Here is a 23,332-nt window from a genome sequence, read left to right as displayed (position 1 = left end):
CCCTTCTCAGTTCATTGTCTGCAAAGTAAGTTTTTATGACATTTTGCAAACTTTCGTTTGCAAGGTCATGTACAATAGGTTCTCTTCCTTCTCTCTCCCTAACTTTCTTTCTAAACTCTTCACCAAATATACCATCTCTATGGTTCTGTGTAGTTCTTTGAGATAAATGTTCTAGAACGTCAGGTGTTATATTTCCCTCAGCCATGTTCATTTCATACTGGTCCAAAGTATCTGCATCTTTCATATCTTTCAATGGCATTAAAGCCGCGCTGAAAATACCAGTTATATCTGGTTCACCATTCACTTCCATTGCGTCTACAACTTCTTGGAATTGAGGTTGTAAGTTTATGAACCACCTATCCGGATTAGCTTTATGACCCCATCTCATTGTAGTTCCATAGTCTGCAGAAACAAAAGTAGGTTTGTTTCCATATTGGTTAGGTTCTGAATGAACTTTAAACAATGTTTCATTTCTATATGTTTTGTTGAAATTTAACCTTTTATTTTCACCGAGTTCAGCCAAAGATTGAACGTTATATGGTCGTAAGTAAAAAGGGTTATTGTATTTGCGTACATTTTCTTTCAGTACTTCCATTCTATGCTGAATATTTTCATCTGGTGTTGGAGTCTTTTGTATGTCGGCAAACATTTTTCGATATTCTTCTACTATGTCAGCCGAATTTTTCTTAGACTCTTGGAAAGATTCCATATTCTCCGCATACACTTGTTGAGGGTCAAGATTTTTCGGCTGTTCCAAATCTTCATCTAGTTCTGTGAAGTTAGTTTCCAAAGGAGGGACTTGTTCGTTTCCTTCAGGCTCTTCTAGCTGTTGTTGCTGAACTATTTCTTCCATGTCTGGTTGTATCTGAACTTCTTCCTGTTGAGTTTCTTGTACCTCATCTGCTGGCATTTCATATATTCCGAGACCGTTTTTAACAAGTTCCCTATCTAAGTCATTCGGACTCATAAACCTTTCTTCTTTCGTTACGTCTCTATTTTTTACGCGTTTCATGAAGAGAGTTGAATTATCATTTAGCTCTGACACCAAATATCTCGGAGTAAATTCATTCATGTCATTTGGATGATATGCTATTAAATCATATCCCTTAGCGAGCTTGTATTTTCCAGGTTTGAGATTATATCCCATTTGATGCTGAACCATAAAGCTAAATAGGTTCGGGTCAGTATTTCCTTCCTTGAATTTTCTAATAGCTTCTTTATATCTGTCACTAAAGTCAAGAGTATCTGGGTAACCATAATCTTCCTTAAGCATTTTTAAGAATTCTTGGTTTCCTTTTTCTCTACTTCTTTTATGTCCTTGCTCTGTTTGTGGTTGTTGTGCTGGTTGTGGAGGTGGTTGTTGTGCAGGGTTTTGAACTGTTGGTTGCTGTGTTGGTTGTTGTTGTGGTGCTGGATTTTGAACTGTTGGTTTTGGTTGTTGTTGTGGTGCTGGATTTTGAACTGTTGGTTGTTGTTGTGGTGCATGCCTGTGTCTGTGTCCATGTGACGATGTAAATGTTTTAGGTAGTCCTGGTGCAGGTGCTTCTCTTGGAGGGTTTGGTGGTATATAAGTTCCACCAGCTGGCACATATGTTCCATCTGCAGCATAATGTCCTACCTGACTTTTCGTTCTTAAGAAAGCATTTACTAGGTCTGTTTTGGTCTGTTGTAACTCTTTTTCTTGACTTTCCACAACAGTTGCTCTAACGGCGTCATAGGAACTTTGAACTGCCTGTCTCGTTGCTGCATCTGTTATTTTCGTCATATTTTGTGCTACTTCTCTTAACTCTTTGTCGAAACCTTCAGACTTCAGTTTCTTTCCAGATGAGAAGTCGTTCACTAGTTTCACCTTACTATGAAGAGCTTCGAAGGCATTCTTAAAGTCAGCATTCATTAAAGCTTCATTTGAACTGTCTTCATCCGCTTGTATTTTTGTCCTTATTGACCCTATAAGTTGGGCTGCTTTAGCGTTGGCTTGGGCATCTAACCAGTCATTGTTAGCTTTTATATATTCTGCGCTTTTCATTGCCTTTTGCATGGCTGCGTCGTTATTTTTACTTTCTTGTGCTAAGTTTTCATACTGTACGGTTTGGTTTTGCAACTGTAAAAGTTTTTCTGCCTTTACATTTGCTTCAACTTCTTTTTTATACTCATCGCTATCCATATATGTCTTCATGGCTTTTTGTTTTATCTCTTCATCTTTCAGTACTTTATATTGAGTAGTATGGTTTTTCAAATTTATAACATCTTGTTCCATTTTTGCTACTTCTGCTGCTTTTTCTGACACTTTTTTCGCATATTCCTCTGTACTTAGTTCTTTCAGTTGTTCTTCTTTCTTCTTTTTCTCTACGTTTAACTCATTGAGTTTCTTTGTGTCTGTCATATTCTAGTTTCTTTTCGTTTTCACTTATTTGTTTCTGTATGTCTATGTTTGACTTTTTGACATCTGTTATTTGATTTTTGAGTGAACTCAAATTCATTTGACTTTGAGGGTTATAGCTGTTCCGTCTGCAGCTCCACCATAGCCTGCCATTTTCGCTAAAAGTGCCGCTCTTAAACCTCCACTCTGTGCACCAATAACTCGGTTTAAAAGCATAGGGTTGCTTGACATTTGTTGCAACATAGTGGGGTCATTCATCATTTGTTGTTGCAACTGTTGTTGTGGTGTCAGTTTTACTATTGGATGTTTCAATGCTCCCTTCCTCTTACGTATATTCTTACGTAGCTTACGTGGCATTTTAATGAAGTAAAAAACGGTTTTTGACAGATGTTTATATGACACTTTTTGTTCAGCACAAAAAACTACTCGGTCAAAGTGTTGTCAGTTTTGTAAAATAACCGTCCTATCTTGTTTTAAAAGGGAGAAAAGGCTTCTCAAAGTATACTTCCTTGGAACGCCTGTAACTTTTCCTGTAGCGACGATAGACCCTTACTTGTCCGGACAAAGTTATACTATTTTGAGTGCTCTACAAAAAAGTCAACGGCGACGACTCTCAAAAACCGTTGTGTAAAAAGTTTTACCGTTGGACAAAAAAGTATATATAGAAAACAAAAAACGTTTATAGTTCATTCAATATTTGAGATAAACCGTTTTTCCAACGGTAACTATTAAATAAAATAAAAAAATAGAGGGGTCTCCGTTGGTAAAAACCATTTATCTCAAACTTTTCTATGAGTGGTCCGAAAAAACAGTTCATTTTTATCTAATGTAAGCCAACGCTGTTAACCACAATTCAAACATTAACAATTCTCAACCGCTAACCAAAGCCAAAGCCCCACAACCTCCAAGAACCGGCACAGCGGTTAGAATAACCACCAAAAAGTCTAACAGCGAATTAAGAGAAATTCTTCAACAAATTTGCTCTAAATATCTCAAAGACGCCGAAGAAAACACACAACCAGACGCTACATACAATACTCAGTTCTGTGAAGTTCTGAACAAAGCAATTACTAGTTCAATTGAATTTACTAAGACAATTCCAAGTCCAATTGAGCTTAGCGATGTCTTAGTTCAGTATTTTCCAACATTTACTAAGCTTATAATGTTGAGAACTTTATACCAAGTTCGTCAAAATCTTCCTCGTTACATCCAACGGTCATTCGACAAGAGAATTGCCGAATTCCAAGTCTTTAGTTACGGATATGACGAAGATGAATACGTTGACGAGTTCGGAGACAACTGTACAAAATGGTTTGAATGTTATACGACAACACAATTTGAATTCGACTTTCTCGAATTCAACGCAGCAACCATTCATATCATTGCTCTTTACCTTTCCGAACAACAACAAGACCTCGCAGATGGAGATGTTGTTACTGTCGTCATGAAAACTCCTGAACAATTCGGAAAAAAGAAGTCTCTAATTGCCAAATTCGTTCCAGGACATCAGCTTTTCCAACGCACAGAAGTCTTCTGTATTCCTGGAACTAAGTTCTTTGTCAGGAGCGAACTCAAAGAAAGATATAATGTGTCATTCAATTACACATTATATAATGTTTTCGACCCAGAAGAAGGCTTCTTCCCAGAAGCAATGGAGGAGGAAGAAGAGGAGGAGGAAATACAAGACTCTATCCAAGAAGAGTCCTCCGAATTCACACCAGAAGACTAACAATTTTCCGAATAAAAACTTCATTTATACTAAACATCTTCGGGGCTAGAGGGCGCAACGCGCCTGGAAGCCCCACTCACCTGACCTAAACTCAACATCAATCATTAACATGATAATTTTTTTGCTCAAAGCAGAAAATTAATAATTACTAACAAGCAGTCCAGTATTTCGATGTGATTTATGAAATTATTATATATATATATCGCTATAAGGAATAAATTTAACTGCTTAAAATCGAATTTTGAGCATGATTTATTTTTGAAATTATTTGATAATTGAATTTTCGGCGATTTAAATGGATCAATCCGCAATATAATATAACAAAAATTGCTAAATGCTATTAGTTTAAAAACGATTAAGGGTATAGTCCACTAAAAATTTTTAAGTTTTGACAATGAAAATAAGCTCTGTGACCATGTAAATATATATCTATGCAAAACGAGAGGTTATGCCATAATTTTTTTTAGTTATCAAATTTTCCTTTTTTTGAGAGAAGTCTCTCAATAATTTGAGAAGAATCTTTGATATAAAGAGATACACATTTGTAGAACGAAGTAAGTGTTTTCCAAACATTTTATATGTTCATCCTGTATAACAATATAAAGCTGCATAGTGCCATCTTGTGCGTTTGCTATTTTATGTACTTTTCATTGAGATAATCCCTCTTCTCGGGTGATTTTAACAGTCAACTCAATTTTAAAATAAAGATTTCATCAAAATGATTTCGAAATTCGGATATTGATTATATAAATAGCACTGTTAACATATTTTGGATGAGTAAAAAATACCTTGTTTTGTATGCATTTAGTACACCTTTATTTTTGATTAAAACTATAAAATTTTTATTCCTTATATAATAAATAGTATATGTTACATAAACATGAAATTCAATAGCATTCAATTTTGGATTTTTTAGATTTGGTAAATTTTAGAAGAAATAAAATCAGCAATCAAAATAAAGAAACTTTTTTTGTATCTTCTATGATTACCTTTTGGTACTAAATTTTGCATTAATAAGTAAATTATCTGTATTATTCTGTGAGCACAAGCCCTCAGTTATGCTGGTAGTGAATGATGAATCGTCATTTTGCGAAGAGAACGCGATTATTAAGGTAATTTTGAGAATTGTCTTGAATTATTTAAAATTAAAGTTAATTGAATAGGTAGGATAACTAGCCTTTGCTAAATTTGTATAATTTGACCTTATTCTAGTTGGATCTGAGAATATTTTGCTGAAATAATAAATTATATCGCCGATTTATGAAAATTTCTCTGATGGGACCGACTCGCTGAAACGTATTAGTGTTAATGGTAACTTGTCTGAATTTTCAAATTTTTTTCGAAATCCAAAAAATCACAAACAAAAGCATCAAAATTAGATTTGCATTTAAGGTTTTCGTTTTTTTTTTGGAAAATAAAAATATTTTTCCCCAATAAAGTTTATTTTTACTTTTGAGAGGAATAGAAACGTTATTTTGGAATTTTGAAACGACAGAAATGTTCCATTTTTAATGTAGATTCTAAAATGGGGTCAAATTTTTGATTGAACCGTTATCCATTGAAAAACCTCGATTTTAAAATGTTATTCCAAAATATTCATCTAATGATATAGTATATATTTATTAATTATTACTTTTTATTCAATTTTCACTTTTGGCGGGATTTCATTTTTTTGTTGTTGTATGGGCCATATTGTTCACCCAAAACGGAAAACAAAGGCAATGCATAACATTTTACTCCACGAACGTCGTCGACTCTCAGCGCGACAGATGCTTGGTGCTTGCATAATGACCGGAATGCCATATACAAAAGGTGCTCGCTTTCTTTCTCTTTGTGGAACTAAGCCCCCTGTGAAGAGTGGTGTCATGAGACAACAGAGATTTTGTGACGATAAGATTAGAAGACTTAAAAGTATTTCCCTAATGCTGTCGAGAAAGTCCTTCAGTGGTTACTTATCCATTGATGCAAGATGGACGCACAGGCGAAACTCGCCAAGTTGTACAGTAACTGCGCTCGATGCTGTCACAAAAAGAGTTCTTGCATGCGTGAACATCAACCATATTGGTGGAAACAGACAGCATGCTCAGTATTCCGGAGCTTCCAACAATATGGAAAGTGCTGGAACTCGAATCATCTTGAAGCAATTAAAGAAATACAATATCTTGAAAGATGTTAAAGAGATTATTAAAGACCGAGATAACAAAAGTGTCTCTGTCTTTAAAGAATTTGGCGTCTCTCATCTTGAAAGATTCGATCCAGGTCATGTATCAAAAAATATCTCAAAAGATTTTACAAAGTTCTCAGCTTCTCATAAGACAGTTGAAGTTTTCAACGACAAGACTCAGAAGATTGAAAAAATAGAGAGACCTTTCTGGGGTCTGAATGCAAGCCTAAGTATGTGGCTTTGGTCATGTTTTGCCGAAGAAAATATTGACAAACGTACGAAAATGTGGGAGAATTGTGTCTACCATTACGTAGGCAATCATTCTTTTTGCGAACCGCACAATTACAAATGCTTTGAATGGCAAAAAGGTGTCAATTCGATCCAACTTCAATTCATGCTCTATGACTGGGTTCACAAATGGACACCCATAGTTTCCAAAGTTTCTTCCATTGGATCTACCTGCATGAATGAAGCGTTTAACTCCAAAATTGCATGCTATTTGGACAAATCAAGAGCCTGGAAGAACATTAACATTAGAGTTAACGTTGCAATCTTAGAATGGAATGATCCAGAGCATTTTCTCGGAGATATACAAAAAGCATTACATCTTCCCCACTTCCAGAAGATTGTGTCAAATCATTTGAAGAGAATTGTTACTCCAAAATGATATTGAAACAAAAAACTGTTACAAAAGGTTCTAAAAAACAGAACAAATACAAAAAATCCATTCAGAGTGTACCAGGAGGAGATTATCAAGTTTTCAAGTCCGAATGGGAATCAGAAGACGAAGACATTGATGACTTTGATTAACGAAAATTACATTTTATTTATTGTTTTTGTTTTTAATTAAATTATTATTATGCTCATTTTCTTATTTTGATTTTTTCTCATTATGATATAAATAATTTATTAATGCATTTATCCAATAATTATGCTATGATATTTTTATGCCTTATTTCATTTCTCTTATATTTGATAATCTGGTAAAATATAGTTCAAACTATAATCATTTTAGATTATTGATATATTTATATAGGTTAGAATAAAATTAGTTTCATTTTCTACTTTTATTTTGAATTAATAATTTATAATATCAAATATTATGGCGTAACCTCTCCTTTAAAATATAGATATATATAGGCCTATAGAGTTTATTGGCACTCTCAAAACTCTAGAATTTTGAGTTTACTATACCCTTAAAAATTGCAACCGAAAATGGTCAAAAGTAAGTCACGAAAATATGAAATTTAGATAGCTAATTTGATTTAATTAAAGACGACGAAAAAAATATTTTTAGTCTTATATATAAAGTACTCACAAAATCTAGATTGAGAGGCGGTCAATGACTTTTGAGGGGAAATTAACGCATGGAATTTAATATTATTTAGGTTAATATTCTTGCTTATTATTTCAGAAAAAAATCTTAAAAATTTCAATATGAAAATTGAAAGCAATTCAAAAAAATTGCTAACATGTAAATTTTAATATCCTATGCATAATTTCATATTTTGAACATTTTTTATTTTTGTTTAAAACTTAAAATTTTGCGAATTTAATATAATTTATAAAATATAATACGTATATATATTTAAAATACACTAAATTTAATTGTTAATTGACGTTTTTGGGAATGAATTTTATCAAAACATGCCTGAATCCGAAAATTTGAAAGAACGAATTACACAATCATATATGTAGAATTCAAAATACAAACTTAAAGATTGTATACGTTTAAAATTATTCAGATTGTGTTTGATTTCCACTCATTCTGTTTCTTTTGAACTCTAACACTAACATTTCATGATGATTACATGATCCATTTATACATGGTTGAATTGTTCCAGATTCTACCAGAAAATCAATCCAAATTTCTCAATGCATTCATGTTGATTGGACAAAATTTAAAATTTATCAGCCTGTTTCCAGAGAAACTCATATATTCCCTAATGAAATGTAATTTTTGCTACATTTATTTCAATCAAATTTCAAAAAATTGACTGCAGAGCTTGAAAAGGTGATGAATCATGTTGTTATTAGATGTACATATTAGATTTACTATTTCCAAAAAAATGCTCAAATTTGAATAGTTTTTAGAAAATTTGGAATTACACTCCTTACATTATATATAATTAAATGTTTAAATTTTATTTATTTTTCCCTTTTAATTTTATAACGTGCTCTATCAAAACTAACCTCTCAATTGAAGGCCACAAAATCTAAGTAGTGAGGGTACACAAATTTTGTATGGAGTACGGTTCAATTTTTGAGAGCCTCACTACTTAGATTTTGTGACTACCTTAGAACATTATATATGGTATTGAATGCGGTTTATAAAGGAAAATGGCCAAAAGGGAAAGAAAATTCAATATCTTTTATCAAGTACGATATGAACAAAGTAAAAAAGCAAATTTTCAGCGGAAAATATGAAAATTGTACAACAGTCATTGAAGTTGCACAGCAGTTCTCGGAGCATTCAATTACAGAAATCTTTCCTAAGCTTCAAGATTATTTTGGAGATTCTCCATATTATGTTAATTTAATCCCCCTACACAAGATATTATGAATGGAAAAGTTCATATACGTGACCAAGATGATAAAACAAAATAAAAACCATGTATTTATTGGAATAAATTTTTAAGGGTAAACTTACTGTAAAAAAGTTTTAAACAACAGATACGTCAATTCGTGGATTATTAAATAGAATGATTTGTTAGTACTGGAGATATCTTGCAGAAATTCAACGACGATATCCATGATGAAATCAGAGAACCTCAAAAAAAGCCAATGCAGCTTAAAAAAAGACAGAAGATATGATTGTCGCCTACGGAGCGCCAGAAACACCTATCAGGCTTATCTCATGCTGAACATGACTATATTTAGATTTGAAATAAATTCAAAAAATGATGAAGCATTTAAATTTGCATAGAAAGCATCCAACGAAGGAATTGCTTCGGTTGACTCCTTGAATGACGAGCAATATGTGGATTCAATTGTTTAGTTGCAGATGCTTCACAGAACTATTATTTCATGGCAGCAAAATAAGTATAATATTTGTTTATTTCTATATTTAGCAAAATGTTTTGAATTAGCTTTGCAATTCTATCAAAGATTTTATGTATATATATATATACCAATCGTAAAACATGATAGCTAAATATCATTTCATTGATGTCATAAATTCTATAATGAAAACGAGCGAGCTTAGTGCGATGATAAAAATGAGTTTATATAAAAATTATATTAATATATCTTTATAAAATCTCTACATTTGGGTCAAATGCAGGTCACTTTTTCTTTGGAGTAATCTTTTCCTTTTCTGGATAGATTTTTGCTAAAACACATAAATCATCACGATCAAAGCAATTCAAAGCTCCATCATCATGAAATACCTTTTGATACCAATTGTAAACAGACTCAAGATTTTCATCAACAAAGTCTTGACTGAACTTTTCCAGCAATGTTTTCTTCCCTGAAAACAAATTGACACCTAAACCAAGCTTATCTCCTTTTATTTTAACTCCTGCAGCAGCTAAAATTGTTGGGAACATATCGAAGTGAGTGAAAACTCTTCCAGTGTTATTCGCTCGCTTCAATTCAGAGTTAATGAATACATTAAAGATTCTTCTTGGATAGTTGTTTTTCTGAGCAAGTTCTTGTACACTTGTGTCTCTTCTTACATGATCTCCATGAAGAACAATTAAAGTATCATTGTACCATGGTTTTGTCTTCATCCAGTCAAGTAAATCTTTAATTTGATTGCTCAAACAGTTGAAAAGTCTCTGTAATTTTGTTCCATTCGGAGGACACAATTTACATATGTAACCAGGTTCATGTGTGTCTATAGATGTGATATATAATAAAAATGGCTTTTTCGGATTTTCTTTGTAAATCTTGTCAATTAAATCTTTTTGGTACTTGAAAAGTACATGATCCGGTACAAACCACCTTTTATTGGCTAAATTAACACTACTGTGGCAGTGATCAAAGCCATGATGCTTGAAAACAAATCCGATACTCCAATCTTCATCAAAAGTACCGTAAATTGCATGTGTATCATATCCATTCTTCTTTAAAACATCACCAAGACATTGGGCTTGTGTATAATAGAATGTGCTTGTGTTATCTCCTTTGTTTTGAGCTCGATCTCCTTGCCATTTGAAAGGAAAGCCGCATTGGACAGCAAAGTTAGCGCTTACTGTGAACCTGTTGCGATATAATTGCAAAGTACCACCAAGCTTATCTGGTTCAGTGTGGTTTGAGAAATGAACGTTATTTGTATCTAAAGCCAAGCTTTCTATATAAGGTGAGTAACTAGTTTCCATTAGGCCTCCATGTTCTTGTGATATGAAGCTAGATTCAAACGATTCTAAACTAATAAAAATTACGTTTTTCTTTTTTTCGGGGAAAACTAGGTTTTGCGGATTAGGGAAAACATAGTTATGATTGTAAAAGTTCAAACTAGAAGAACCTGTAGTTTTTATTGTAGAATAAAATGCAACCACGACAAAGAAAATATTTATTATTGATAGCATACGATAATCTAGATTTATGTTAATGTTAATATATCTGATATATAGAGTACTTCTAGAATATTTGATAAATGCGTAAAATATGTAAAGGGATGGTAATAATGCTGGCAAAAAGTAATTTGTTGAAAATGAATAAATGAATTCTGTTTTACCTGCATATTCTCGCTGAATTATAAGTTCCTTCAATTCATCAAAATAAATAGAACCTGATAATTGATAAATATTTTTAATGAAGCCTATTGCTAATGAAGATAAAATGCAAACTGCAAAGGATTCGAACATATTGAGATAGTAAATTCGCAAGCATTCTTTAGACATTACAGTGTAAGAAGGTTTCTTGATTTGGAAAAATTTAACAGAGAAAATCAGCAGTATTAATGGGATTGAAAAAATTGTTGGAGACTTTTTAATTGCACTAGTTAAAGTTCCTGTTATTAAAAAAATTAAAACCCAATAGCAAAATATTACAATTTGAAAAGCGTTCTTAATGGCGTTGATAGTTTGAGTTTTATGTCTAAGCCTTGAACATTCAAAGATGAATATCCATATTGCTAGGTAATAAAGAATGATGAAAAAATACGAATTCATTCTGTTCCTTAAGGGTGTCCAAAAGACCAAACTTCTCCTATCGTTGTTATTTTATGATGCAAAATCACCCCAGATATCTTATATATCGGATTTTAATTTTGTACAAACACCTACTGTAAATATTGGGGTTTTAGAAAATCAACTTTTTAATGAAACAATAAGAATTACCGAAAAAGTGACAAAACATCAAAAACAGGGAGGGGTCTCAATTTTTATTACTTATATTATTTTACAATATTTATATAAATACTCTTTATAATATATTTTACTATAAAATTATACCTCAAATTCAAATATTTAAAATATTATTTACATAATTATCTCAAAATTATATTTTTATATATTATTTTTCATATGTATAAATCATATAATCTATATCTATGCAAATCTCATCTAAATTTTTTTGAAACAAACCGCTACCATTTTATAATGGTCCATCTTAAATTCATCATAAATTCTGGTACATGTTAGTACCAGAGTCTTCAAATCTCAAACACTCTGGTACCAACATGTACCAGACGCGAGTTTCCAATGCCCTCGTACGATTTTCTATTAAGATCTTCTTGAATGAGAAGGTCTTCATAGAAACTCGTACGAGGGCTTCTCTTTTAAATACTCTGGTACCTGCTGGTATCGGAGTCGACTTTACAGCCCTTTCCCCAATTTTGAAGCTGGGGAAAGTTTTCAAGCAATGAAAGGGAAGCTCTCGCTATGAGGTGAAAATCTAGAATTTTTACCTCATAGCGAGTAATCCTTTGTTAATTGCTTGAAAACTTTCTTCAAATTATCAAAATTTCGAGGAAAGTTTCCTTGCTTCAAAGTAGAGATGGAGCCCTTTGAGCCACTGCATATAGGTCAGTGACTCAAAATACTCCATCTCTACTAGAAATCGCCAAAATTTGTGTCGCAATCTTTGAAATGCGACGCAAGTTTGGGCAATTTCGCGAGGGACTTGCTCCATTTGGTGCATAGATTCACACTCTATGCACCAGATGGAACAATTCTTTCGCTGACAGCGGGAAACTTTGTCTGAATGTTAAACTATTCAGACAAAGTTTCCCGCTGTCAGAGAGGGAATGGAAGGGTAAGAGGTATATATTCATAATGTATACCTCTTACTCTTCCATTCCCTCAAGAAAGTTCAAAAACTTGGGTGCAATCAGAACTGATTGCACCCAAGTTTTTGAACTTTATATAAGGAATTGTTGGCTATGATGTACTGATCATGAATCAGTACATCATAGCCAACAATTCCTTCGCAAACAGTGGGAAACTTTGTCTGAATAGTTTAACATTCAGACAAAATTCCCCGCTGTCAGGGAGGGAATTAGAGGGTGGGAGATATATAGATAGACTATAAATCTCTCACCCTTTAATTCCCTCAAGAAAGTTCAAAAACTTGGGTGCAATCAGAACTGATTGCACCCAAGTTTTTGAATTTTGTATAAGGAATTGTTGGCTATGATGTGGATAGCCGCTGCCAGACCAAAAGAATTAACCGTTGTGAATAACGTTTCTGAATCTTTATTTAAAAAGATAAAATATCACGATTTTGGCTGCGTTAAAAATCAAAGAATTGATGTTTTTGTCAAAAATCTTTTAGAAGAAGTTGCACCCAATTACTTTTATCGTATTAAAAACGATTTACTTCAAACAGGTTTTATTCCTTCAATTAGAATTCGCGAGCCTCGATTGACAGATTATAAAACAAAATTGAAAAGAGAAGTTCAATCACGTTTATACTAAGTATTAAATTTTGTTCAGAATCAAGAAGCCAATTTGAATCCATTAAGATTTTTATTGGAAAATGCTGAAGAAAAACTTTCTCAAATAAATGAGAAGATACAAAATTCAATTACATATTTAAGATCGTTTGAAATTCCAAATGAATTGTTAGATACGTATATGTTAGAAATTAATGAATTTTGTTATAATTCTCCAGATTATATTTTAGAACATTTCGAAGAATTTTTAGAGGATTTCAAAGAAAAGAATAATTTAATAGACTAAAAAATTTATTATTTTTATTTATTGTGAATTTTAAATTGTCACTTTTTAAGTGTTACTCCCTATTGAAAGTGTCACTTTTTGGGTGTCACTTTTTCGGAAATTCTTATATACTCAGATATCTTATATATCGGATTTTAATTTTGTACAAACACCTACTGTAAATATTGGGGTTTTAGAAAATCAACTTTTTAATTATTAACAGTAGGTGTTAATCCGAATAAACTATAATTTAGAATATGGCACTTTTTTGGAATTGGAATAACCAAGTTTATCCATATTGCCGATATAGGGTCGAAAAGTGACAATATTGGAATAATTGAATTAGAATAGGGTTTGCTAGTAAATTAGGAATTTGAATTTGGGATTTTGATTTAGAAGGGGCCTAAAAAAGGTAGTGGGGCTTCCAGGCGCGTTGCGCCCTCTAGCCCATAAGAAATTTTGCCCAAAACCCAAGAGGAGGACCGAACCCCAGCCGACCAGCCGGTGACAAAACCAAAACCGTTGTTATTTACATCATATTAATGGTGTCACTTTTTAAAATGTCACTTTTTATGTCGCTTTTCACAAATTATATATGTTTTCATGTTTTGTCACTTTTCTGTCACTTTTCGGGTAAAAACATTTTTTATTATATATAATATGAATTTTACAAAACCACCGTTACCGTTCTTTGGAAATAAGAGTAGATGTAAAGATATTATATTGAGAGAACTTAAGAAACTACCGAATGGTCTAACATTTATAGATTTGTTCGGTGGAAGTTTCTATATATCCCATTTATGTCATACAATATTCCCAGACTCAAAGATTATATGCAATGACTTCGACAACTATATGGACCGTCTCAAACATATTCCAGACACAAACAATATATTGAAAGAGTTAAAAGAAAAGATACCTATAGGTAAGATGGAACGTATACCATTAGATAAGAAAAATATTGTGAGAGAGGTTTTGAAAAAAGCAGAATATATAGACTGGGATAGTATATCTGCTAGATTATTATATAGTGGTGCTATAAGAGTTCATGACATTGAAACACTTATGTCAAAAGTTTTATATCTTAACTATACAAATGTTTTCAAAGAGAACATAGAAAAATATATTGAGGGTATAGAGTTTGTGAGATGTCATTGGACAGAGTTGTATGAAAAATATAAAGACAATGAAAATGTTTTCTTTATAGTGGACCCGCCGTTCTATAACACATGGGATTTTCAATACCAAGTAGACTGGACTTTGAGAGACTCTTTAGAAACTTTAGACGTTATACATAACCATCCATGCTTTTACTTTACATCCGATAAAAGTGGTTTGGAAACCGTTATGAGATGGTTAGAGGACATACATGACTATGAGTTTAGATATGACAAGATAGAATATGAGAGAGGTCCTATAAACCGGAGAAAGTGTCACAATAAAGAATTTTTATTAGTAAGTAAATGTGGTTTGAAATCGGATTGTTAGTTTTAGGTTTTTTCCATTGTGTCATTTATTTATTTGACGTGGCAGAAAAGTACAGAGAATATGAAGATGAACCAATGCCTGTAAATGTTCAGTATATGTACTCGTAAGAGATATTTTTATCTAATATTAAATGGACGCACAGAACTTAGCGAATGCACAGCAACCTGGACAACCAAACCCAGAGAATATTCCAAATGAAGTTAGAATACAAACTGCAATGGCAAACTATGGTCAAGTGCCAACAGATGTACAAATGCAAACTGCCATGTCAAATGACGCTGCGTTAGGTTTGCCACCATGGTATGCAAATATGAGATGGAAAGAGTTTTATACAAACCCTGAAGTGGGATATAAACAACTTTATGCAGATGACGCGAACACAGGAGTTGACCCAGAATATGTTTTCTACCAGAGGAGAAACAGAATGTATGAGCTGCAGTTAAAGAATGCTATGGAACTCAACAGGAAACGTAAGAGACTAGGCGGACATTAGATTTTTACTACTAGTAAAATGGGTTTCTTCAGTAGTATTGGAAACTTCTTCAGAAGAGTTGGAAGAGGTATATGGAATGGCGTCAAAACCGTAGGAAAAGGAATTTGGAACGGAGTCAAAAATATTGGTAAAAGAGTAGGTCAGTTTGTTGGTATTATACCTAAAGACCCTGAACCAGAAGAACAAGCTCCTGTTATACAACAGCCTGAACCTGCACCACAGTCTAGTTGGCAACCAAATCCAACACCTCAACCGTATTAAAAAATTATATTTTTACCGTTCGATAGTAGTTGTATATGAAACTAAGTTCTAAGTAAAACGCATGGTATAATGGAATTATTCTTTTTCTTCCATCTGTAGTAAACCATACTTGAAAGTCTGAAATACTTCCACTCGGCGGTTCATATAACTTTGTAGGTTTTTCGTAAAAGTCATTCATCAGACATAAGAAAGAGTTTTGCGCACCAGAAAATGAAGCATGAACAATAATAGCATCTTGGTCGAAAATATTTTCATATGTTCCATTAGGGTTTTCGACTTCATAATAGTCCGGGTGTACTGGATATGCTGCAGGCTGATTTAACATCCTCATAAATCTATACCATGCCAAGTTGTTATATTTTGTAGAAATATAAACGTTTTCTCCAAGGTCTTCTATTTTATTGATTTTAACAGTTGCATTTTTCCTGTCATAAATAATATCGAGATGGTATTCTCCTTCGTCAATGTTAAACTGGTTTGCATATTCAATATAAATATCGTTTATTTTTTCTTGAAAAGCTTGAAGAGTTGTTTCTAAGTTTATAAGCAAACTAACTTGTAAAAGTTTTCCCTGTTCAAATTTCTCATACATACGTTTTTCTTTGTTATAGTATCGAACTTCAAAACCGACCGTAAATGGGAAACCATGTATGGCTTCTGAAATGAACTTCATTCTACGAAAGCCAATAGCTTTTGTGACAGATGGGTCTCTTAACCATCTTAATGGGTAGTCAAAACGATAGCCTTCATGCTTTACGGTATCTGTCTCAAACTTTTGACCGACATTAGTAAAAAGTTCATCTAATGGTTTAGTTGTAGCAACTCTAGAATTTTCTTTTTCTATTGGAAGCATATTTTATCTATAATAAAAATGTCAAATGAAACAGCGTCTATGAGAGAAATACAACACAACCGACAACTCATTATGCAAGCTCTAAATAAGAACACAACAAACTTTTCAAACTATTCTAAGATATCTGAGTCATTGAAAGGGGTGACTTAAAACTGACATTAAACCCTATAACAGATGAGTTTCTATTTCAAAACAATAAGAACAATACTGTCTGTATAAATCCAACAAAAGGAACTTTAAACGAGAAACCTATAAATGAACTTCTTTTGAAAGCAGATGTTGACAACAAAGCTGACAAAGAATATGTAGACGATGCAATAGCAAAAGAAGAAGAAAGAGCTAACAATGCTTATGCAACAAAAGAACATACTCATCCTGAACTAGCAGACAAAACATATGTTGACAATAAAATGTCAAGTGAAGTGACAAGAGCTGAAAACGAATATTCTAAAAAGACTCATATACATTATATTAACCAAATACCAAGTCTTAAGGAAACATTAGAGACAAAAGCAGATAAGACTCATACACATTCTATATCTGATATTACAAACTTACAAGAAACCTTAAACAGGAAAAGTGCCGTTGGACATACACATACCATTGCAAATATTACAAACTTACAAGAAACCTTAAACAGGAAAAGTGCCGTTGGACATACACATACCATTGCAAATATTACAAACTTACAACTAACTTTAAACAGGAAAAGTGACGTTGGACATACACATACCATTGCAAATATTACAAACTTACAACTAACTTTAAACAGGAAAAGTGACGTTGGACATACACATACCATTGCAAATATTACAAACTTACAACTAACCTTAAACAGGAAAAGTGACGTTGGACATACACATACCATTGCAAATATTACAAACTTACAACTAACCTTAAACAGGAAAAGTGACGTTGGACATACACATTCTATATCTGATATTACAAACTTACAAGAAACCTTAAACAGGAAAAGTGACGTTGGACATACACATACCATTGCAAATATTACAAACTTACAAGAAACCTTAAACAGGAAAAGTGACGTTGGACATACACATACCATTGCAAATATTACAAACTTACAACTAACTTTAAACAGGAAAAGTGACGTTGGACATACACATACCATTGCAAATATTACAAACTTACAACTAACCTTAAACAGGAAAAGTGACGTTGGACATACACATACCATTGCAAATATTACAAACTTACAAGAAACCTTAAACAGGAAAAGTGACGTTGGACATACACATACCATTGCAAATATTACAAACTTACAACTAACCTTAAACAGGAAAAGTGACGTTGGACATACACATTCTATATCTGATATTACAAACTTACAAGAAACCTTAAACAGGAAAAGTGCCGTTGGACATACACATACATCTTCTGAAATAACAGACTTAAACGTTAGCCTTGAAAATAAAGCAGATAAAACATATGTCAATGAAATATACCAAAGTTTGATAGGAACAAAAAATATTGAAACTATTGTTGGTGACTTTTCTGTCAATGAAGAAAATAAATATTTTAGATGGCAGTTGGTACAGTCCTTAGAAAATGGTACACGGTATAAACTCATTCCGAAAAATAACAATGAAATGTATGTAAGCTATAAAAAGAATGATGGTACACAAGTTAAAGTTCCATTAGACAACAACTGCTACTTAAACTTATATGGAGACGAACAAAAGAAATATTTAAGAGTTTATGAAATGGCAGATATGACATTGCCTGACCCAGCTCCAGCACCACATTATTATGACTATGGAGATGACGACAGAACACCACGTGTAGATGAACAAAAGCTAACATTATATTTAGATTATTATAGATATAAAAGATATAATACAATAGAAAAAACGAGAATAGTATATTATTATACAGATGACAGAAATAAATATTATAGTCAAGATTTTACCTACCCTGAAAACATAAGATTATATTATAAAAAATATTCTGACACAAACCAGAAGAAACCTGAAATAGTTGCACTATATTTTAAGTTCAAAAGAGACAATCCTATAATATCTCATATGTTTGATTTAATGAACCCAGTAGGTTCTATTTATACATCTATGGATGCAAGAGGTCCTCAAGTAATGTTTGGTGTTGGTGCATGGGAACAAATAGTCGACAGGTTTTTGTATTGTGCAAACTCTTCAAAGGAAACGGGTGGAAGTAAAACGATTTCAGGTGAAAATTTACCTGCACACAGTCATTACATAGATTTAAGTACATCTCAAGCAGGTTGGCATAAGCATAGATATTGGGATTGGTCAGGAATGACAAAAGGTAAAGGATATGATGTTAAAGACGACGTTAAGTTTGCTATAAATTGTTATTGGAGTGACACTCAGGGAGAAGGAAACCATACACATTTCGTTTCAGGATATACGCAAACAACGGGACAAAGTAAAGAATACATGCCACCTTACATGACAGTTTACGCATGGTATAGAATTGCTTAGTCGTCATTTTCAACTTCTTTAGCATATTCGTCAGGAGTTGTCTTATATTTGTTAGGAACTGTCTTTGAAAGTATACCACCTTGAACTTTGACAAGTTTGAAACGAGGTCTGACAATAGTAGTTTTTCTTCTGCTTGCAGTGTGTACATTTTGCCATGTTTGCCTAAAACTTCATAATATTCTCTTGTATACTTTCTTCTATTTTTACGAACACGAATGTGAGTACCTGTCGGGTTCCCATTGTTGTCATAGTCAATAGTATTTTCATATGGGTCGCGTTTAGGTATTTCTATTTTTACTTTGTCACCTTTCTGAAGTTTGAAGCCCGGCATTCTTTCTTGTTTGTCTCTTTTGACTAAATTATTAAATATATAGTCTTTCTCTAAGTCAGGGTTGTTTTCATTTCTTCGGGGAGTGGTTTCCCAAACCTTTTTGTTTACGGTTATTGTAAATATTTAAAACTTGTCTCATCTTTGCCATGGAGAAGTGTCTATATTTGTCGTCATATGACATTTCATTTGCTTCACCACCTTGTGGTTGGTTTAAGTCTCTTAACATTTTTATACAACCGTCAATGACACCAAGAGCAGAATGGTTTTGGTCGACAATGAAATATTGGTTTACATTTTTTGAACGCAGATAGTTTTTTACATCATCTGATTTGAAAGAACTTTCACAGTCAGATGTCAGTTTTGTTGGATGGTATTTGTCAACGAATATTGTCAAAGCAGTTTTCACATCTAAAATATTTTTGGACCATAATGGTATGGCTTCACAGTATCTTGTGTTTTGACCAACAAATATTAACCAGTATGGAGGTCCATCTGTTCTAACTCTCGGAATGTTTTCCAAGATATCCTTAAACCAAGCATTTGGTGTTGAACTAAAGATTTTTATCATGAGTGCTTTCTTTGTCGCTTTAGAAACATAGGGGTCCTTGTTCGGATTCGTCATTTTTTACCCTATAAGAAATGGGTTTATTTGGCGCATTAGCAGGAGTTGCATCCAGATTTTTGCCCGCAGTGGGAACAATAGCCAGAGGTGTATTTGGAGTTGGAAGGAAGATTTTGAGTACATTAGGTATACTTAAAGAGAAAGCACAACCTATTATACAAACTGTACAGAAAGGTTGGGCTGTAGCACGAGATGCAACAAATCTTATTCCAAATCCTGAAACAAGAGGAAAAGTTCAAGGATGGATGGACAATGTAGGAAGACAAGCAGGAAATTATTATAACAAAGCAAATGACTACTATAACCAAGCAGGACACTATATGGACCAAGGTGAAAGATTCTTTAACAGAGGATATAACCATGCACAACAGTGGGTAAACAATAACCAACCTCAACCGCCTCAAACGTGGGGAATGTAAAGTTTTTTATTGAGATGAAATGAACAATGCAGCATTGAGACAAATGAGTTCAAGATGGATTTGTCGGCTTCCAGCATTTAAACCGATACCATATAGTCAGGCTCAGCATGTGAAACTGAATGATATTATTAAAGGAACCATCCCACCTCCACAACAACAACCAGTTGAAAACAAACCAAACTAAAATTTTTTACTGAGATGAAATGACCAAAGAAGTTGAAACGGTAGATTTGACACCACAAACAAAAAGTTCAGAACCATTGTCAAAACCTGTCAAAGAACTTACAGATGAAGAGAAAAATTCAATAATAGAAAGTGCCAGGTCTGGAAATACAAACCCTAACTATAAAGTCACTTTTCATAGAAATGGAACGGCTAGTATCTCAAAAAAGAAACAGACTCTCACAAATAAAATATTGAAGTCTGAAGGAGCTTTCGAGACAATAGATGGAAAAGTTTACTTCACTGACCAACAGTTCATTATAGAACATCTCATTGACTTAGAGTCGAAATATTCTAAACTTTACAACAAACACAAAAAGTTGAAAGGAAAACAAAAACAAATGGCATATGATATTTATGAAGATGTTGACGACACAACTGTTCCTGCAAGTGAAGTAAAGTCAGAGGAACCGAAAAGTGACGAAAAACCGATAGAAGAAGAGAAACCAAAAACTGAAGATAAACCAAAACCAAAGTTTAGTTTCCAAACTAAACCAAGTCAACCTTCATTAGCTGGTATGGGTTGGCGTCAAAGACTCATGGCAGCAGGCGGTTATGTAAAGTAAAGAAAAAAAACATATTTTTTTATTTTTATAAAAATGCCCCCATATAGAATGGATAGAAAGTCTGCTAGAATAAAAGTAGAGTTGCAAAGATATGGTTGGAGAGTTTCGAAGAATTTTAAATATAGGAAGGGAAAGCCAATAAAAGTCTATGACAAATTGTCTGGTCTTCGCTACGAAATGGATTTGGAAACAGCACGTGCCAATTATCCAAACAGACTAGAGAGGTTAGAAGAAGAACGTCTTATGGACATGCCTTTCGATGTTAGTGAACCTCAAGTTGAAGGACACGACGGCTTTGCCAGATTCTACTGGAAACATGACGAACAATTGCATCCTTTGAGAAGGAAAAAAGGAAAAGGTGAAGACGCACATGCTCCCATGGAAAGAACAAGATATGCATATGAAAAGTATCGTGAAGTTAGAAGTCAAATTACATCTGGTCGAACCTTTACAGTAAACTTTGACGAAGGAAAGAACAAAGAAGGCTTCATGGGAGTACTTGCTGCAATTCAAGACGGAAATAAGAAAGGACACAATCTCAGATTGACCATAACAGATTTGGATGGTCACATTTACTATGCACATGGCAATGAACAAACAGCCGCAAAACTTCTTGACGCTTTCAAGACTACAAAGAGAGAACAAATGGTTGACTCCGACTCAGACATTTTGAATGCAATTGAAGGAATTGCAAGTGTCAAGTTCGAATGGTACCAACCTAACCCTCAAGCAGTCAGACAACATGCTGGATACTTCCCGTTCATAAATAAGTCTGACATTGACTTGACAAGGTATGGAATTTACAATTCAATTGAAACAATTGTCAATGAACCTTGCATTCTTACATGTCTCAGGAACTCTGGTCTTGTTTCAGATGAAAAGATGAAGTATCTTGAGTCATGTGTGAAGACAAGGTACATTCTCAGAGGTCAATTGGCAAAAATTGCACCGTTGGCAAATGTCAATATCCGAGTCAACATACCTACAGCTAAAGGTTCTTCACATGACGACTATGTTGTTGACAAAGACTTACCATGGTTGAAGATTGTAATTGTCCACAACCACTTCATGTTGAACGAAAGTCTTACAAACCCATTCTTTGGTAAAAGTAAGTGCAACATTGTCAGAGCTGTAAACATTCTTTTCGAGAAAGGTTTGTTGGAACCAATTCCAGATGACAAGCTTACAGAAAGTTTTGTACCAAAAGACGAAACAAACTTTTCATTGTTAGCAAGACCAAAAGTTGTTCCAGACAAAGTTCTAGTACAAAAGAAGTACACAGTTCCACAAGGGGTTGGTATGTTCGGATACCAACCTGAACCAGAAGAACTTCCAATGAGGTTGCAAGAACTTCAAGATGCTATAAACAAACTTCCATTGAGACATCCAATTGACGTCAAATTGTATTGGAGAGCATCTGAGTTAGGTCAGAAGGTTTTATATGAAACAGGTTGCTTCGACGATGTTTATGAGATAACAGGAGAAGTTTCTCAGAAGATAAGAGACTCACTTGAATTTCCACAAACTGGACCAATTGGTTGCGACAAGTTCGACTCAAACGAAAAGATATACTATGTCGACCTTAACGCTGCATACATGAGGTTTGTCCAATATATTCCGACTGGAATTCCAAACGAAGATGATGAGTTCCCGGGAAGGAACTAGACAGTTGGAAAAGTCATACAACAACTGTATGATATTAGGAAAGCTTCAAACCCCAAACTTGCAATGACACTCAAATTGCTTATGAATTCGACATGGGGATATTCCATTAAGAAACCTCAAGAGATGAAGAGTAAACATTATGAGAAGGTCGACAACTTTGTTGAAAGGTTTTCTCCTTTTGTTTTGAAGTACGAATTCACTCAAGGTCAAAGTGGCTTAGTAACCACATTAAAACCTATTGTCGAACATTGGTCTTACCCTCAGTTCGCAAAGGCAGTCCTTGACAACTACAACAAATTCTTCTCCGAAGTCAAATCCAAAGTGAAGGTTTACTATGAGAACATTGACGCACTCATGACGAACGAAGAAGGATACAACAAACTCATTGAAATGGGAATGGTCGGTGAAAAGATGGGCTGTTTTAAGCTAGATAAGGTATTTTCCGAAGTTCATGTCCTCTCCAAGCGTAAGTCCTGGGGCATACTTGAAGACGGCACAGAAATAAAACATTGCATGAAATAAAAAATTTATTTTAAAAAAAGTGACATTTTTA

General features: G+C 33.6%; 8 protein-coding genes and 7 pseudogenes across 15 annotated transcripts, besides 8 other annotated features; 11 read left to right on the top strand and 4 right to left on the bottom strand.

Annotated features, from left to right (window-relative positions):
* Window positions 1-11,541: part of a mobile genetic element that runs on past the window's edge.
* Window positions 104-967, bottom strand: TVAGG3_0022260 (annotated as a pseudogene). The gene has a single exon. A coding segment is annotated over exon 1 (864 nt).
* Window positions 1,085-2,164, bottom strand: TVAGG3_0022250 (annotated as a pseudogene). The gene has a single exon. A coding segment is annotated over exon 1 (1,080 nt).
* TVAGG3_0022240 lies at window positions 3,207-3,510 on the top strand (annotated as a pseudogene). The gene has a single exon. A coding segment is annotated over exon 1 (304 nt).
* Window positions 3,543-4,109, top strand: TVAGG3_0022230 (uncharacterized protein; the record flags this gene model as incomplete). Its single annotated transcript, XM_001292361.1, has 1 exon — window positions 3,543-4,109. One exon carries the CDS (start codon window positions 3,543-3,545, stop codon window positions 4,107-4,109), a length of 567 nt encoding a protein of 188 aa, XP_001292362.1.
* Window positions 4,469-4,490: a terminal%2Cinverted (terminal inverted repeat of Kolobok-1_TV transposon ID:TVAGG3_0022200).
* Window positions 4,469-7,469: a mobile genetic element.
* TVAGG3_0022220 lies at window positions 5,879-6,485 on the top strand (annotated as a pseudogene). The gene has a single exon. A coding segment is annotated over exon 1 (607 nt).
* Window positions 6,668-7,083, top strand: TVAGG3_0022210 (annotated as a pseudogene). Its single transcript has one exon. A coding segment is annotated over exon 1 (416 nt).
* Window positions 7,448-7,469: a terminal%2Cinverted (terminal inverted repeat of Kolobok-1_TV transposon ID:TVAGG3_0022200).
* TVAGG3_0022190 (lipoteichoic acid synthase family) lies at window positions 9,558-11,084 on the bottom strand (the record flags this gene model as incomplete). Its single annotated transcript, XM_001296088.1, has 1 exon — window positions 9,558-11,084. One exon carries the CDS (start codon window positions 11,082-11,084, stop codon window positions 9,558-9,560), a length of 1,527 nt encoding a protein of 508 aa, XP_001296089.1.
* Window positions 11,542-11,569: a terminal%2Cinverted (terminal inverted repeat of MuDR-2B_TvMULE3 transposon ID:TVAGG3_0022170).
* Window positions 11,542-13,513: a mobile genetic element.
* Window positions 13,484-13,513: a terminal%2Cinverted (terminal inverted repeat of MuDR-2B_TvMULE3 transposon ID:TVAGG3_0022170).
* Window positions 13,514-15,378: 1,865 nt separating this feature from the next.
* Window positions 15,379-15,621, top strand: TVAGG3_0022160 (serine threonine-protein phosphatase family; the record flags this gene model as incomplete). Its single annotated transcript, XM_051220174.1, has 1 exon — window positions 15,379-15,621. One exon carries the CDS (start codon window positions 15,379-15,381, stop codon window positions 15,619-15,621), a length of 243 nt encoding a protein of 80 aa, XP_051105160.1.
* A 4-nt stretch (window positions 15,622-15,625) lies between these two features.
* On the bottom strand, window positions 15,626-16,474 carry TVAGG3_0022150 (uncharacterized protein; the record flags this gene model as incomplete). The annotated part of the gene is made up of 1 exon (XM_051220173.1): window positions 15,626-16,474. The coding sequence occupies one exon, from the start codon at window positions 16,472-16,474 to the stop codon at window positions 15,626-15,628; it is 849 nt and encodes a 282-aa protein (XP_051105159.1).
* A 722-nt stretch (window positions 16,475-17,196) lies between these two features.
* Window positions 17,197-23,332: part of a mobile genetic element that runs on past the window's edge.
* On the top strand, window positions 18,562-18,954 carry TVAGG3_0022140 (phage tail repeat-like family; the record flags this gene model as incomplete). Its single annotated transcript, XM_051220172.1, has 1 exon — window positions 18,562-18,954. The coding sequence occupies one exon, from the start codon at window positions 18,562-18,564 to the stop codon at window positions 18,952-18,954; it is 393 nt and encodes a 130-aa protein (XP_051105158.1).
* On the top strand, window positions 19,925-20,326 carry TVAGG3_0022130 (uncharacterized protein; the record flags this gene model as incomplete). The annotated part of the gene is made up of 1 exon (XM_051220171.1): window positions 19,925-20,326. One exon carries the CDS (start codon window positions 19,925-19,927, stop codon window positions 20,324-20,326), a length of 402 nt encoding a protein of 133 aa, XP_051105157.1.
* TVAGG3_0022120 (uncharacterized protein) lies at window positions 20,346-20,510 on the top strand (the record flags this gene model as incomplete). The annotated part of the gene is made up of 1 exon (XM_001278424.2): window positions 20,346-20,510. One exon carries the CDS (start codon window positions 20,346-20,348, stop codon window positions 20,508-20,510), a length of 165 nt encoding a protein of 54 aa, XP_001278425.2.
* On the top strand, window positions 21,292-21,865 carry TVAGG3_0022110 (annotated as a pseudogene). The gene has a single exon. A coding segment is annotated over exon 1 (574 nt).
* On the top strand, window positions 21,886-22,779 carry TVAGG3_0022100 (annotated as a pseudogene). The gene has a single exon. A coding segment is annotated over exon 1 (894 nt).
* TVAGG3_0022090 (DNA/RNA polymerases family) lies at window positions 22,843-23,301 on the top strand (the record flags this gene model as incomplete). Its single annotated transcript, XM_051220170.1, has 1 exon — window positions 22,843-23,301. One exon carries the CDS (start codon window positions 22,843-22,845, stop codon window positions 23,299-23,301), a length of 459 nt encoding a protein of 152 aa, XP_051105156.1.

The sequence above is a fragment of the Trichomonas vaginalis genome, chromosome IV (genome assembly GCF_026262505.1).
Source record: "Trichomonas vaginalis G3 chromosome IV, whole genome shotgun sequence".
Taxonomy (NCBI): domain Eukaryota; phylum Parabasalia; order Trichomonadida; family Trichomonadidae; genus Trichomonas; species Trichomonas vaginalis.
This window is presented reverse-complemented; position numbering and strand designations above follow the sequence as displayed.